Source organism: Eurosta solidaginis, chromosome 1 (genome assembly GCF_040869045.1).
Source record: "Eurosta solidaginis isolate ZX-2024a chromosome 1, ASM4086904v1, whole genome shotgun sequence".
Classification (NCBI taxonomy): Eukaryota; Metazoa; Arthropoda; class Insecta; order Diptera; family Tephritidae; genus Eurosta; species Eurosta solidaginis.
This window is the reverse complement of record NC_090319.1, coordinates 325,963,812-325,979,547: the sequence shown is the minus strand read 5'-3', so window position 1 is coordinate 325,979,547 and position 15,736 is coordinate 325,963,812. Positions and strand designations below refer to the sequence as shown.

The window sequence follows — 15,736 nt, the reverse complement described above, 5'->3', positions numbered from 1 at the left end:
TTATCGAGAAGTTATCGATAAATTGTCACAAATTTATCGATTTGCGATCTCAAAGTTGTCGTATTGTTATCGAAAATTTATCGATTTGTTATCGGAATGTTACCAAATTATTTTCAAAAAGTTATCGATTTGTTACTTAAAAGTTTGTTATCGACGTATCGTCCATACTTTATGAAACAGATATCGATAAAACTTCCATATAAAATCCATGAAACAACTGTTATATGTCGGTAACAAGCCGATAATGTGGCGATAATGATTCGCTATCGATAATAAATAAAAGAAAGTTTCAAAATAAACTTTTTTGTTTCAATATTTTCTTGATGTGACAATGAGGTTTGTTTTATATACAAATGGGTAGTAATTTTCTAAGGCTTAAAACTAATTTAACAGAAATGTAACAATTGCATAAAAACTAACAAGGAGCATTCATTCATTAACAAAATGAAAATCTTTACTTCTTCTTGGTGGGTGGCAAATACTGACTATTGGCTAATGCATTGACGTCAATCGGAAATTGATCTTGTGTGTTTACGCTCGCTTGTGGCTGTTGAAGCACCAATTCTTCTTCTTCGCTATCCTCTTCATATTCTGGTTCATCCAGAGAGCCCACAACCGAAGTGACCGGCGCCAAACCCTCTTCAGTGATTACAGTGGAACCGCCCAAAGAGTCATATTGTGATTGAATTTGCCGTTGCGCATGCTCGGCCTCTTCGGGTGTACGATATTTGATGAAGAACACGTCGGGTTTGTTGATGTGTTGCGGTGCTTCTTGTATGGCATCTTGTATATCAGCTGCAGACGTTTTCTTCGACAAAACATAAACAACAGTTTTCTCCTGTTTCAGTGTTTTGGCCAAATTTACTGCTGCAGCCTTACTTGTCTGCGTAGGAGTCTTCACAAATAAAACATTATAGTGCTTACGAGGCTGTTCGGCTAATTTACTTAACTCCTCTTGCAACTCTTCTTCGCTCTCCTCAGGTGCGGAATGTATAAAGAAATTTTTTGTAATTATAGTCTTTTTAGGTATCTTTACACGTGGGCGTGGACGTCGATGATGTTTGACTACGCGCACCGGGGCGTGCTGTGCGGTCGGCATTGGTAAATATGGGTTGCTTTGTGTTTGTGGATGTAGCGACACTAGTTGGTACTTTGGTTGTTGTTGGTGTTGTTGTTGTGGGTATTGGTATTGTTGAGCGGGCACATATTGAAAGCTGGGTTGTGTTATTTGCATTGGATTGTTGATGCTTCCTGGTAGCGCTTGTAGTTGTGGGATGGGTAAGCGCAAAAGCACTTGGGACAGTAGGGATTGTTGTTGTGGTGGTGGTGGGCTATAATGCGATTGCTCTTGTTGTACATTGTAACTGTAGCCATTTTGTAAAGATATATCTGCATATGCAAGCGTGACCAACGTCAGCACAGAAGCCTGTAAAAGAAGAAATTGAGGTGTGCAATCAAAATTTTACGAAAAAAGAAATGGACGAAAACATCGAAAGCACTCTGATGTATCTTTCATAACGGTTTATGTTTTCAGCGACGTATTTTATTTTTGAAAAAGATCGAGGTTCGAATATCGATGTTTCTATTGGCGACTTTGCTTTCCTGGTCTCTATTCCTTACTGTGCCACGTATAGTGGCAAACCGCTTCTTGGAAATAAAAAACTAAGATTTGCTTTGAAATTAAAGCTGTACGTCACCAAGTATAATGGCAGACGGTAGACATATAGTAGATTACTGCCCTCCATTCAAATAATGTAAGTGAATTTATAAAAAGAAATAGGAAAAAATTAAAATTTTTTAAAATAAGCGTGTCACCGCACCTTTTTGACTAAGCAATTTTCTATGTTAGGGGAGCCATAACTCAAAAAACAAAAAACAAAAAAAAAATAATAATATTGGGTACACATAGTTTTTTTATAGCAGAAAAATTTTTTTAAATAAAAATAAAATTAAAAAATTTTAAGCACTTCCTTTATATAAATGGACAAAAATCAGCGAAAAATGTCTCCTTATATAAAGATATATTCTTGCTAAACTTTAATTTTTAAATTGTGATATAGAAATTGCAAAAATATTTATGAAAAGTAAAATAGAAAAGTGGAGCGCACATTACTTTGATTGGAAATTGGTAGGAAAGGAGATGTGATTAGTCAGTCAATTGCGCTCCACCTTTATATTTTTATTTCTCATAAATATTTTTGCAATTTCTATGTCAAAATTTAAAAATCAAAGTTTAGCAAGAATATATCTATATAAGGAGATTCGCTGATTTTTGTTCATTTATATAAAGGAAGTGCTTAAAATTTTTTATTTCATTCTTATTTTCTCTTTTTCAGTTCTAGGTGGAACAGAGTACTGCTTTATGATTTACAAGGTGAAAAACTTACTTGTATCTATACAATAAAGTACATATTAAAGAAAAACGTCAAGCTACATTAATTCTTAAACTCCTAAACATTGTTCATATATGTCAGGCTTGGATAAATTTAAATAAATTTAAAGTCTCTAGCTCACCGAGAAGTTACTTAAAAAACGACCTCTTAATTCCCAATTTCGAAATTCGCATCTAAATATCTATTATCTAATTATTTCGATCCGTGCGCCACCTAACGGAATTTGTTCTCCTTTTCTTAAATTTTCTCAGCGTCTTATCCTATCTGTGAAGTTTTACAGTTGTAGCTCAATGAGAACTTACAAAAAAATCCTTCCGTTCCGTTTGATTTTTTTAAATATCTCAGTCCTAGCGAAACTTTTTGTATTGTATCATCGGCTGTCATCGACCTCTGAAATTTTGAAATTTCAAGTCTCTAGCTCATCGAGAAGTTACTTAAAAGCTGTTTTGAAAATTTTCAAATTCTTATCTAATTATTTCGATCCGTGCGCTACTTTACAATTTTTTTTCTTTTGTTTGTCACGTTGTTCTAACCTATGTGTAAAGTTTCACGTTTGTAGCTCAATAGAAGTTACCTCAAAATCGACTGCAAGATTTGTATGAAAAGAAGGTAAACATTCAACCGACCTAATATAAAGGAAGTAAAAACTGGACGAGGTCGGGTAAGGAACACACCCACTTTTAGATAAATGATGTTAAAAAGGGTAGAAGATTAGAATAACAAGCTATATCTTAACAAAAGATAGTTTTGTATCAATGATATTTCACTTACCAAGTTTTATTGTAAGAGGAAATCGGGAGAAAATTTTTTTAAATGGACGGTGCCACGTCCCTTTTTCGATCAAGCATTACACAAGGTTTCTAGTAGTAATTCATCTGAAATGAGCAGTAAAATTGAAACTCACGCTGAGTATATAATGTTCGGTTATACCCGAACTTAGATACCCTTACTTTTTTTTCGTAGAAAGCAGACATACCAGATCATTCAATTCGGAACAATTTCAGCATCACTTTGAGATTATTTTGGGTATCATTTTGGGAAAGCTTAAAACAATTTCTGGACTGGTCCGGTACAATTGTGGGACAGTTGAAGCATCCTTTCGAATACACTTCGGGACTTTTTATACTCAGTTGAGCAGAGCTCACAGAGTATATTAAGTTTGATTGGATAACGGTTGGTTGTACATATATAAAGGAATCGAGATAGATATAGACTTCCATATATCAAAATAATCAGGATCGAAAAAAAATATAATTGAGCCATGTCCGTCCGTCCGTCCGTCCGTTAACACGATAACTTGAGTAAATTTTGAGGTATCTTGATGAAATTTGGTATGTAGATTCCTGGGCACTCATCTCAGATCGCTATTTAAAATGAACGATATCGGACTATAACCACGCCCATTTTTTCGATATCGAAAATTTCGAAAAACCGAAAAAATGCGATAATTCATTGCCAAAGGCGGATAAAGCGATGAAACTTGGTAGATGGGTTGATGTTATGACGCAGAATAGAAAATTAGTAAGGTTTTGGACAATGGGCGTGGCACCGCCCACTTTTACAAGAAGGTAATTTAAAAGTTTTGCAAGCTGTAATTTGGCAGTCGTTGAAGATATCATGATGAAATTTGGCAGGAACGTTATTACTATTACTATATATGTGCCAAATAAAAATAAGCAAAATTGGATGAAGAACACGCCCACTTTTTAAAAAAAAATTTTTTTAAATTCAAATTTTAACAAAAAATTTAATATCTTTACTGTATATAAGTATATAAAGTCAGAATTCAACTCCAGTAATGATATGATGCAACAAAATACAAAAATAAAAGAAAATTTCAAAATGGGCGTGGCTCCGCCCATTTTCATTTAGTTTGTCTAGAATACTTTTAATGCCATAAGTCGAACAAAAATTTACCAATCCGTCTTAAATTTGGTAGAGGCATAGACTCTATGACGGTAACTTTTTTCTGTGAAAATGGGCGAAATCGGTGGAAGACACGCCCAGTTTTTATACACAGTCCACCGTCTTGCCTTCATCTCGGCCGTTAACACAATAACTTAAGCAAAAACCGATATATCTTTACTAAACTTAGTCCACGCACTTATCTGAACTCACTTTATCTTGGTAAAAAAATGGCCGAAATCCGACCATAACCACGCCCACTTTATCTATATCGAAAATTACGAAAAATGAAAAAAATGCCATAATTCTATACCAAATACGAAAAAAGGGATGAAACATGGTAATTGGATTGGTTTATTGACGCAAAATATAACTTTGGAAAAAACTTTGTAAAATGGGTGTGACACCTACCATATTAAGTAGAAGAAAATGAAAAAGTTCTACAAGGCGAAGCCAACAGCGTTTGGAATCTTGGCAGGAATACTGTTAGTGGTATTGCATATATAAATAAATTAGCAGTACCCGACAGATGATTTTCTGGATCACCTGGTCCACATTTTGGTCGATATCGCGAAAACGCCTTCACATATATATCTAAGGGCCACTCGCTTTTAAAACCCTTATTAATACCTTTAATTTGATATCCATATCGTACAAATACATTCTAGAGTCACCCCTGGCCCACCCTAATGGCGATATCTCGAAAAGGCGTCCACCTATAGACCTAATGCCCACTCCATCTTAAAATGCTCAGTAACACCTTTCGTTTGATACCCATATCGTACAAACATTCTAGAGTCACCCTTGGTCCACCTTTATGGCGATATCTCGAAAAGGCTTCCTTCCACCTATAGAACTAAGGATCACTCCCTTTGAAAATACTCATTAACACCTTTCATTTGATACCCATATCGTACAAACACATTCTAGAGTCACCCCTGGCCCACCCTAATGGTGATATTTCGAAAAGGCGTCCACCTATAGACCTAATGCCCACTCCCTTTTAAAATTCTCAGTAACACCTTTCGTTTGATACCCATATCGTACAAACATTCTAGAGTCACCCCTGGCCCACCCTAATGGCGATATCTCGAAAAGGCGTCCACCTATAGACCTAATGCCCACTCCATCTTAAAATGCTCAGTAACACCTTTCGTTTGATACCCATATCGTACAAACATTCTAGAGTCACCCTTGGTCCACCTTTATGGCGATATCTCGAAAAGGCTTCCTTCCACCTATAGAACTAAGGATCACTCCCTTTGAAAATACTCATTAACACCTTTCATTTGATACCCATATCGTACAAACACATTCTAGAGTCACCCCTGGCCCACCCTAATGGTGATATTTCGAAAAGGCGTCCACCTATAGACCTAATGCCCACTCCCTTTTAAAATGCTCAGTAACACCTTTCGTTTGATACCCATATCGTACAAACATTCTAGAGTCACCCCTGGCCCACCCTAATGGCGATATCTCGAAAAGGCGTCCACCTATAGACCTAATGCCCACTCCATCTTAAAATGCTCAGTAACACCTTTCGTTTGATACCCATATCGTACAAACATTCTAGAGTCACCCTTGGTCCACCTTTATGGCGATATCTCGAAAAGACTTCCTTCCACCTATAGAACTAAGGATCACTCCCTTTGAAAATACTCATTAACACCTTTCATTTGATACCCATATCGTACAAACACATTCTAGAGTCACCCCTGGCCCACCCTAATGGTGATATTTCGAAAAGGCGTCCACCTATAGACCTAATGCCCACTCCATCTTAAAGTGCTCAGTAACACCTTTCATTTGATTCCCATATCGTACAAACACATTCTAGAGTCGCCCCTGGTTCACCTTTATGGCGATATCTCAAAACGGCGTCCACCTATGGAACTAAGGATCACTCCCTTTGAAAATACTCATTAACACCTTTCATTTGATACCCATATCGTACAAACATATTCTAGAGTCACCCCTGGTCCAGCTTTATGGCGATTTCTCGAAAAGGCGTTCACCTATAGAACTAAAGCCCATACCCTTTTAAAATACTCATTACCACCTTTCATTTGATACCCATATCGTACAAACATATTCTAGATTCACCCCTGGCCCACCTTAATGGTGATATCTCGAAAAGGCGTCCACCGATAGACTTAAGGCCCGCTCCCTCTTAAAATGCTTAGTAACACCTTTCATTTGATACCCATATCGTACAAACAAATTCTAGAGTCAGCCCTGGTCCACCTTTATGGCGACATCCCTAAAAGGCGTCCATCCATAGAACTATGGCCTACTCTCTCTTAAAATACTCTTTAATACCTTCCATTTGATACACATGTCATACAACCACATTCCAGGGTTACACTAGGTTCATTTTCCTACATGGTGATTTTCCTTATTTTGTCTCCATAGCTCTCAACTGAGTATTTAATGTTCGGTCACACCCGAACTTAGCCTTCCTTACTGGTTTGGAATGGTTTCGAAGCTTTTGCAGAGTCAATTCGGAAAATTTTCAGGCCAGTTACAGGATCATAAAATAGTATGGTCCCGAAATAGTTCCGAAGTTATACTGAAACTATCCCAAATAGGTTTCTAAATAATATTGAAATTATTTTGAAGTTGTTCCGAAATGATACCTAAAAAATTCCGAGGTGCTTGCGAGGTATGCTTCAATCACCCCAAAATTGTACCGAAATAGTCACGAAATGGCTTTGAAGCTTTCCCCGCAATGATAACCATGCATGGAGTACTCGCGATTTTTGCAGGGTACAATGTTTAATAGAATTAAATAAATACATTAAAGTTATTAAAAGATCTTGTATACATAACAATAACAACACAACAAACACACAAAAGTTTACATTTGCATATCGTCGGCTTGATAATATAATGTCTTATGTTATATATGAGCACATATACCATACGACAATAATTTATCAGGGTGACGCTATCAGAAAACTGTCGCAAAACATCGCTAGTGGCAGAAATGGGGACAGCTAATATTAACACTTTAAAATCTTAAAACTTTTGAGGAACCCAACTAAAACTTTGGCTGAAATTAAAATATTTGTGCAAATAAACACCAATAAAGGCAATGGTCAAATTTTAAATAACCAAAAAAAAAAAAAAAAAAAAAAAAAGCAACAGGCTAAAGACACTAAAATTACTTCACAATGAAGTGAATACCTTTGACTTCAATATTCATTCCTATTTATTTCAATACAATGATATTTTATGTATTTTTAAATAGCTTAAACTTGCATTTTTTTAACTTGCTCACACTGCAAAAACCAACTAATATTATAACGTCACTTTTGAAGTTATTCTTAAAGAGTACAGTTCTAATACAACAACAACAAATATACATTCAAAAGGCTGTCCTAACAAGAGATACTAGCAACACATTTGGTGACTAACTTTTCACTTTGATTTTTTTATTTATGGGCTATGGAACCAAGCACTGTGCGTAGGTTCCACATTTGAATCGAAAAGATGGTTGGTATCATACGCCTCCCATGGCAGTCGGTTCTATGTACCGAAGGAACTCGGGATTTTTCATCCGACCAAGGGCTGTCATTTCAGTTTAACCCTATTTAATTCTACTGCCGTTCTCTTTTCCTTACCGCAGTCTTACGGATATGTTCAAGAATTTCGCTTTTATTCACTCTTAAAATAAATACACTTTTTATTGCCGGCCTTTCATATACATTTTTGCATTGCCACTATTGAAATTGGCACATAATATATGAAAAAGGTAGAAAATTTCACTAAATTTTTTATGCGGTTTATTGGGCCACAATTATTTTATACACAAATTTTTAACCTTAAACACTAATCAGTTCCTTTGACCAAAATTTTTCTTCACTTCAACTCAACACTTTTAAATCTTTTTTAAATCACATACCACAACAATTTTCATATTGCCGCTTTTTGGTGCTACGTTAGGCTTGTTTGGGCGAAATGTTTTGTTGTATTTAGCTGCTGATCACTGGCGTTTGACTGTTGGTCAACATTTGACGGTTTTTTCTTTTATATTTGCAGATTTAAATGCAGATTCACCAAACAATCGCTTATCATTTGCATACTTGTTGTTGTTAAGACTAGTTGGCTTTTTGTATGGGAGTTGATTTTTTAACAAAATTAACAAATTACATGCAACAGCAAATTGATGATTCTCTCTTTTGTATTGAAAGTTTCATTTATGGGCGCTTAGCATTCATTCATTTGCTGTAAACACCTATTTTATTGATAACCTATTTATTACAATAAAACCTACAATCAAAATAAAAATAAATATGAAAACAACACGTTGCACACATAATTACAATAACAATAGGAAGACAATAAAAGTGTTACACATCTGAATGACGGTAGGCAAGTAAATTATAAATCAATAAAATTGTTTAAGGTTAATTTCAATTGTTGAGTTAAATGACCTCTATTGTTTATTTTTATAAAACAATATGTATAAAATATATGAGTTTAATAAAAAACAGTATTTAATACATATGTATGTAGGTACATGAAAAGTTGTATCCCTATTTTCCTGTAATCAAGTTTGCTTCTTAAGTCTTTCGTTCATTCAAGCTTAGCGCCGCACAGTGACGCCTCTGCCGTTAAAGCATGGCAAAAATCAAAAATATCATGAAAGCGTTCGCTTAATCTAATACATTTTTCTAATAGAGAATTTTCCAGGGATCAAGAATATACAATAGTTTACCAGGTAGAGCCGCTCAAAGTTGACCAATTTTCAACATTGGGAAAAATTTGAAAATTTTCTTCTTTGTCGTTGTATTTAAAATGGTTTTGTGAGTAAATAAGGCGGCAGGTTGTCGTTTTCTTGTATAGCAATTAAAGATAATTTAATTTGGGATTGAAACAAAAAAGAAAATTGTTTTTTTTTTTTTTTTTTGTTAAAAGTTGGCAGATATACCTGTTTTTCGAAATGCCTATTTTTAGGCCCTTTTTAAAACTTTGATGGAAAAAAAAATGTTAAAATATGTGCTCCGTCAAATTAACAGTAGTTATTTGTGAAATATTCAGTTACCTAAATTCATAGAGTCTACCTGCGTCCAGCTGCAACTTCATTTTTACATCAAATAAAGTTTAACAACATTGGGCATAAATACGCGCCTGAGCAGGTATATATAATTCAGTACGGCGGTAAGGTCGTTTTTGTTATTGGAACTTGTTAACAACATACATTTTTTTAGTTACGAATTGTATACCTGAAATTCATTTTAATAATTTGAGTAGGTATATGAAGCTATCCATCATACAATGCACATAATAATTCGTCTTTTGGACATTAAGGAACTAAGTATTCTGTTTACTTAAATAAAGTGAATAGTCTTTTTAAATATAGTTCACAGTTTTATATTTAGTCAGATACACTCGAAGCCAATTCTAATATGTGTCTAGAAAACTCGAAACTATTTGCGGTGTTTAATTCTACAAAGTCAGACGGGACTTTGTTGAGGCTATTATGAGAGAATTAGCGAGTGAAACAAGCATTAAAGAAAAGGAAGGCCTGAAAGAAAAAATTGGTTAAAGAAAATGGAAGGACGTATATCGTAACAATTCAAAATTTTTAAGCTAGCATGAAAATTGGCTAGCTGACAAAAATGTTGGACGAAGAAACGCCTAGCACGTCAACCAATCCAACTAGAGTGAGACCAACAAAACCCATAGAAGAGTGTTCTACCTACACAAGGAAAAGGAAGAGTTGCTGCATCAAAAGTATCCGGAGAAGAAACTTACCCCATGGTACATAAAATTTAGCACATGGAAAAGATTTAATAGAGTACCAATGCTTACCATTAGGAGAATTGTCTGAAGAAGCTCAAGAATCTAAGAACAAGGACTACAAAAGTTATAGATGTATGAACATCTGCAAAGTATCATGAGTTAGACAAAACGAAGACCTTTTCAACTTGTGAGCTATCACTTCTGATCCAGTCATATCATTTATGAGGTATGTAAGAACACGAAAAGATCTTACAGATGCGTATAGCTCAGAAATGGTTGCTTTATTAGATATATGTTCCAGTGACGATGACTATGTTCAGATAAAATAAGTTTCTCACTTCTTATCACAACAATGAAAAGAGATTTACTAATCAATTTTGTTACTTTATTGAAAAATAAGATATCTATGTACAAGTTAATTTTTTATTTCAAATAAAAGAATTAATTATTTTAGTAATTTATAAATATATACTTTTCGTTATTGCATTTCTCTAAAGTGGCGGCCACCGTGGTATGATGGTAGCGTGCTCCGCCTGCCACACCGTATGCCCTGAGTTCACACCCCGTGCAAAGCAATATCAAAATTTTAGAAATAAGGTTTTTCAATTAGAAGACAATTTTTCTAAGCGGGGTCGCCCCTCGGCAGTGTTTGGCCAGCGCTCCGAGTGTATTTCTGCCATGAAAAGCTGTCAGTGAAAACTCATCTGCCTGCAGATGCCGTTCGGAGTCGGCATAAAATATGTAGGTCCCGTCCTTCCAATTTGTAGGGAAAATCAAAAGGAGCACGACGCAAATTGGAAGAGAAGCTCGGCCTTAGTTCTCTTCGGAGGTTATCACGCCTTACATTTATTTTTATTTATTTCTCTAAAGTTTATCAAATTTATTTTAAAGCTTAGGTATTTCGCCTTCAAAGGAGCATTAAGTTTTTATAGAAATCAATACGTCTATCGAGTTTGGTACAAATTGGTAAAGCGGGTACTAAGATCAAACTATTTAGGATAAATGGGCATTGACACTCCTCTTTTCCAAAATTCGTTGGCTGTTTAATCTTTAGCTCAAATAAAATTTCATTGAACCACTTTCAATAACTGTTAGTTATTAATAAAATACATATTTGGCTTGTAAATTAAACAAAAAAAAAAAACATGTAAAATTTTACGATGAATTTTGAAGCACCTTGTTATTGTGGCACCAAAATTGGACATTTGAGTTTTATAAGAGTATTGCCATTTAAAAGAAACAATACGTCTATCGATTTTGGTAGTTATTGATTACATGACTACTTAGATACAACTTTTTATCATAAGTGAGCAGTGCCACGCTATCTTATGAAAATCATTAGTTTATCTTATTTAATGCTTAAATACGTCATTTTAAGACAAATCTCATTTTATTTTTTTTTATCTTTTACTAAAAACATTTTGTTTTTGCATTTTTCTAAAAATTTTCGTTTTTGACGCATTTTTTTGAAGCACCCTGTATCTGTGACTTTCTGAGCTTTCACACAATTAAACTTCAAATAATAAGCTTTCATTTGAATTTAAAATTTTTAAAATATCTTCTTTGGTTCAAAAGTTATGATTTTTGCAAAGAAAAAACTCAAAAGGCACCACTGTGCGTCGTATCACAGAAAGCAGAAACGCTGCAAATCAGTGTTGCTAGAAAAAAAAATTTGTTTGGGGCTAGAATCTAGAAAAAACGGTTGGAAAGACCTAATTTAGTTTAAGTTTTCACATTTATTTCAAATCAAACTCGAACAAGGTTATAAAAAAGGTACAAGGGAGGCACACAATAATACTGTTTTTATAGTTCATGTTATATATAAAAAATATCAAAAATACGTTTCTTTTTAACTTTTATTTTGCCATTTGGCGGTAACGCATCGTTAAAAATTAAGCGGTATTTTTCACACTGCTACGATGCCGGCACGGCTATAAAAAAAATAAATGTAAAGCGCGATGACCTCCGAAGAGATTTTAGGTCGAGCTTCTCTTCAAATTTGCGTCGTGCTCCTCTTGATTTTCCCTACAAATTGGCCGGACGGGACCTACATGTTTTCTGCCGACTCCGAACGTCATCTGCAAGGCAGATGAGTTTTCACTGAGAGCTTTTCATGGCAGAAATACCCCCGTAGCGCTTGCCAAACACTGCCGAGGGGCGACCCCGCTTAGAAAAATTTTCTTCTAATTCAAAAACCTTATTTCTAAAATTTTGATGTTGCTTTGCCCGGAGTATGAACCGAGGGCATAAGGTGTGGTAGGCGGAGCACGCTATAGGTTCGCCAAAAATACGACTTGCCAAAACGCTGGCCGATGAAAATTAATTTAAAATTTTTCCAATTTTTTTATTCAATTTTTAACGTCCTATGGGTGTACGAATCACCATTAAAATACACGTGTGCAATATTCAAGTTTGTGTTGGGACGAGGTATATATGAAGGGCCTTAGACTTCGAAATCTATGATTTAGTCCTCAGAAGGTAAGTTATTATTATTGCTACACTCATAAATATTTGTTGTGTTCATTAATTTTAAGAGATCGTTGTTTATTTCTAAGTCATGACAGCATTTATTCAGCCGTTTAAGACCACTTCTTATTGTCAGAAGCGAATTCAACATAACTAAATTCATTTTGTTTCTATGTTTGCTTTTAATTAAAGTCATGTTTGAAAACGTTCTTTCAACTTCAGCATTACTTATTGGCAACACAAGAAATGTAAGCACAAAATCGACAAGCTTTTGGAAAGATACTGTTATACTCTTGAACATCAAAGGAAAAATTGAATGTTGAATTTTTCCAATTTTGGAGATAGATATTTTTCCACTGCATTTGTAATCTCGTTATTTCATCAGTGCTGTACTTGCTTTTTTTTCATTTGTGAAATATGAAAACCATTGAGGTTTTACAATTCTCAATGTGTTTTCAATCGAAAATAAATATATTTTGCTAAGCGTTTCTATATTGTGCAGCAAGCTTTGTTTTAATTGCTCTATTAATTTAATTATGAAGTCGTGACATACATTACGTATCTTTCTTTCAATGAAGTCGTCTATAAATTTATCTTATTGTTTAATTCGTATATATTCTTCAAAGATATAATGAAAATAAGATACGGGAGACAACAATTTATTATAATCTGAAGTTAAAGGGTCGAAAGTCTTATACTGTTTTCACACAGACGGCTTATTGAATAATAAAGGCAGTTTTCTACATTAAGACGCTTATTGAGCTCAATCTTTCCTACAAAATTCGACCCTATATTATTTCATTAGTAGCTAATCGAATACCTAGTGAAGTCAAATGCACAATGCAACCCTGTTGGCAGCTACCGCTTCTTAGTTTTTGGTGTGTTCAGTGCTTAAAAATGTCATTTGTCAAAGTAAATGTCATTGTCTGCATGGCGGAACGATACAAGGTGGCCGCATCCTTTTTTATTTGATTTCATACATCAACTACCGGCGCAGTACGATTTTGACATTTGTCCATCGAATTTACAAGTACATGGAATTTTGTTTGTTTGTAGGTATGTCACCATGCTGCCACCTTGTATCGTTCCGCCATGATTGTCTGTCATATAGCATTGTCATTTTATTAGCTTGACATTTCATCCTTCATACTAATCGAGCAGTTACTTCTGTGTGAAAGCAAAAAATTTACGATTTCATTAGAAGGTGAAATGAGATCATTAAGTTTCTGTGTGAAAACAGTATTAGAAGATGATACTATGCTGTTGCACAAGCTGGAAAGAAAATGTACAACCTCATGACACAGTTTATCGATTAAAGTTTTTGTTATCAGTTGAATACCGAGTTGCCACATCATACATAGCGAAACAAATAAAATAAAACTTGGACACAAATAAAACACATTACAAATTTCACAATACTTATTGCCGAAATAGATTTGGACCCAAAAAGGGGCAAACATTTTAAAGAGGGCCAAAAAAGGAGCTGGGGGCTAAACCGGAATTTTTGGAGCTAAACGCAAAAAAAGGGCTAGATCTGGCTCCAAAAGCACCAAAATGGCAACACTGCTGCAAACTACCCTTAACACCTGCTATTAAGGGCATTTGGTACTCATCCAGACATATTAGAAGAAAGCAAAACCCGTTTAAATAAAAATAAACCAAATATTGAAATTAATACTTTTATCTTATTTATATTTTTGTTTTAATAATAAAAGAAAATTCAATCGCGTTGGTATGCTCGATTGTGATACATTTTTATGTATGTATATTAGTGCGGGTCGATTTAAAAATCGCTCATTGCTCTGTGAAAATCGTATTCTAAGGATCAAAATAAGAAACTTTGCCGAAGGAACCAAACCCCTAAAACGGATTCTGATGTCCCCCCCTTTGGGTCGAACTTTTGGGTAGGGGCAATTTCAATTCTACCTGCTGTGTCTTGTGGTGGCTTAAAAAAAACAACACAAGCAATTTTTCGATCTGCTATTGTGTCACAGTGATACCTTCATTTTTTTAAAACGGTTGAATAAAAAACCCACACAACTATGTTTACGACATGCAAATGCATCACAGTGATGCCTTGGTTTTAAAAAGGGGTTGTAAAAACGCTAATTTCTAATAATTTTTTTTTTAATTTCTTTTCTATTACTAAGTTAAATTCATTTTTTTATTTACGTATGATCTGACTAAATAAATTTCTAAAGAGAAAAATAAACTCCAAAAAGAAAAAACATAGGCATTTCAAAGTGGGGTTTTTCAAAATTTGCCCCTACGACCCAAAGGGGGGGACATCAGAATTCGTTTAAGAGGTATGGTTCCTTCGGCAAAGTTTCTTATTTTGATCCCTAGAATTTGATTTTCACAGAGCACCGGGCGATTTTTTGTCTCCCCACAAATCGACCCGGCCTAATGTATAAGTTTGACTTTGTGTACTCACTGCCATTTACATTAATGAGACGCAACATTCTTTTGTTATGACAAACAATGCACACACATATGTAAATATATAGTAACTGTACCAATTGTACAAGGTCATATTAACCTATCAATGGAATCATTTGGATTTCAGACGATAAGCATTTGTTTGCTCGTAATAAATGTATTCAAAGTTATTTCTTTATAATATATCGGCGCTTATCACTTTCAATAAACTGCGGCAACGTTGAAGTTTATTGCAAACTTTGACTGCAAATTTAATTCAGTGGGAATAAATTGGCCTAAAAGCTAATTGGTTGGTGATTTTGTTAATGTGAAATTTTTTTGCGGTTCCGGAAATAAATTACATCTATCTGTATTTAATTAGCGAAACATGCTCAAATTGCTTTATACAAATATTTTTGTTATTGATATTAGAGAAAATTTACAAAGTTTACAAACGGCGATGGTTACTAGGATATATTTCTGAATTTTACTTTTTCATCAGATAGCTTTTTCGGAGCAAGTTTTTCTAAGCAGGGTCGTCCCTCGGCAGTGATTTGGGAAAGCACTCCGAGTGTATTTCTGCCACGAAAAGTTTATCAGCGAAAACTCTTCTGCCTTGCAGATGCCGTTCGGATTCGGAATAAAGCAAGTAGGTCAGGTCCCGCTAATTTTTAGGAAAATTAAAAAGCAATTCTGTCTAAAAACTCCTCGGAGGTTATTGCGTCTTGCATTTGTTATATATTTTATATTTAAAAATTTCACGCGGTATTGTATTTAGTTGCCTGTTTTCAATTCGCTTACCA

The 15,736-nt window shown here is 34.6% G+C and overlaps 1 protein-coding gene across 1 annotated transcript; it reads right to left on the bottom strand.

Annotated features, from left to right (window-relative positions):
• Positions 1–300: 300 nt before the first annotated feature.
• Positions 301–8,301, bottom strand: TwdlW (TweedleW). Its single transcript, XM_067772830.1, has 2 exons — positions 8,206–8,301; positions 301–1,426 (listed from the first exon to the last, which is right to left on the bottom strand). The coding sequence occupies exons 1-2, from the start codon at positions 8,218–8,220 to the stop codon at positions 455–457; spliced, it is 987 nt and encodes a 328-aa protein (XP_067628931.1). The 5' UTR covers positions 8,221–8,301; the 3' UTR covers positions 301–454.
• Positions 8,302–15,736: the final 7,435 nt, after the last annotated feature.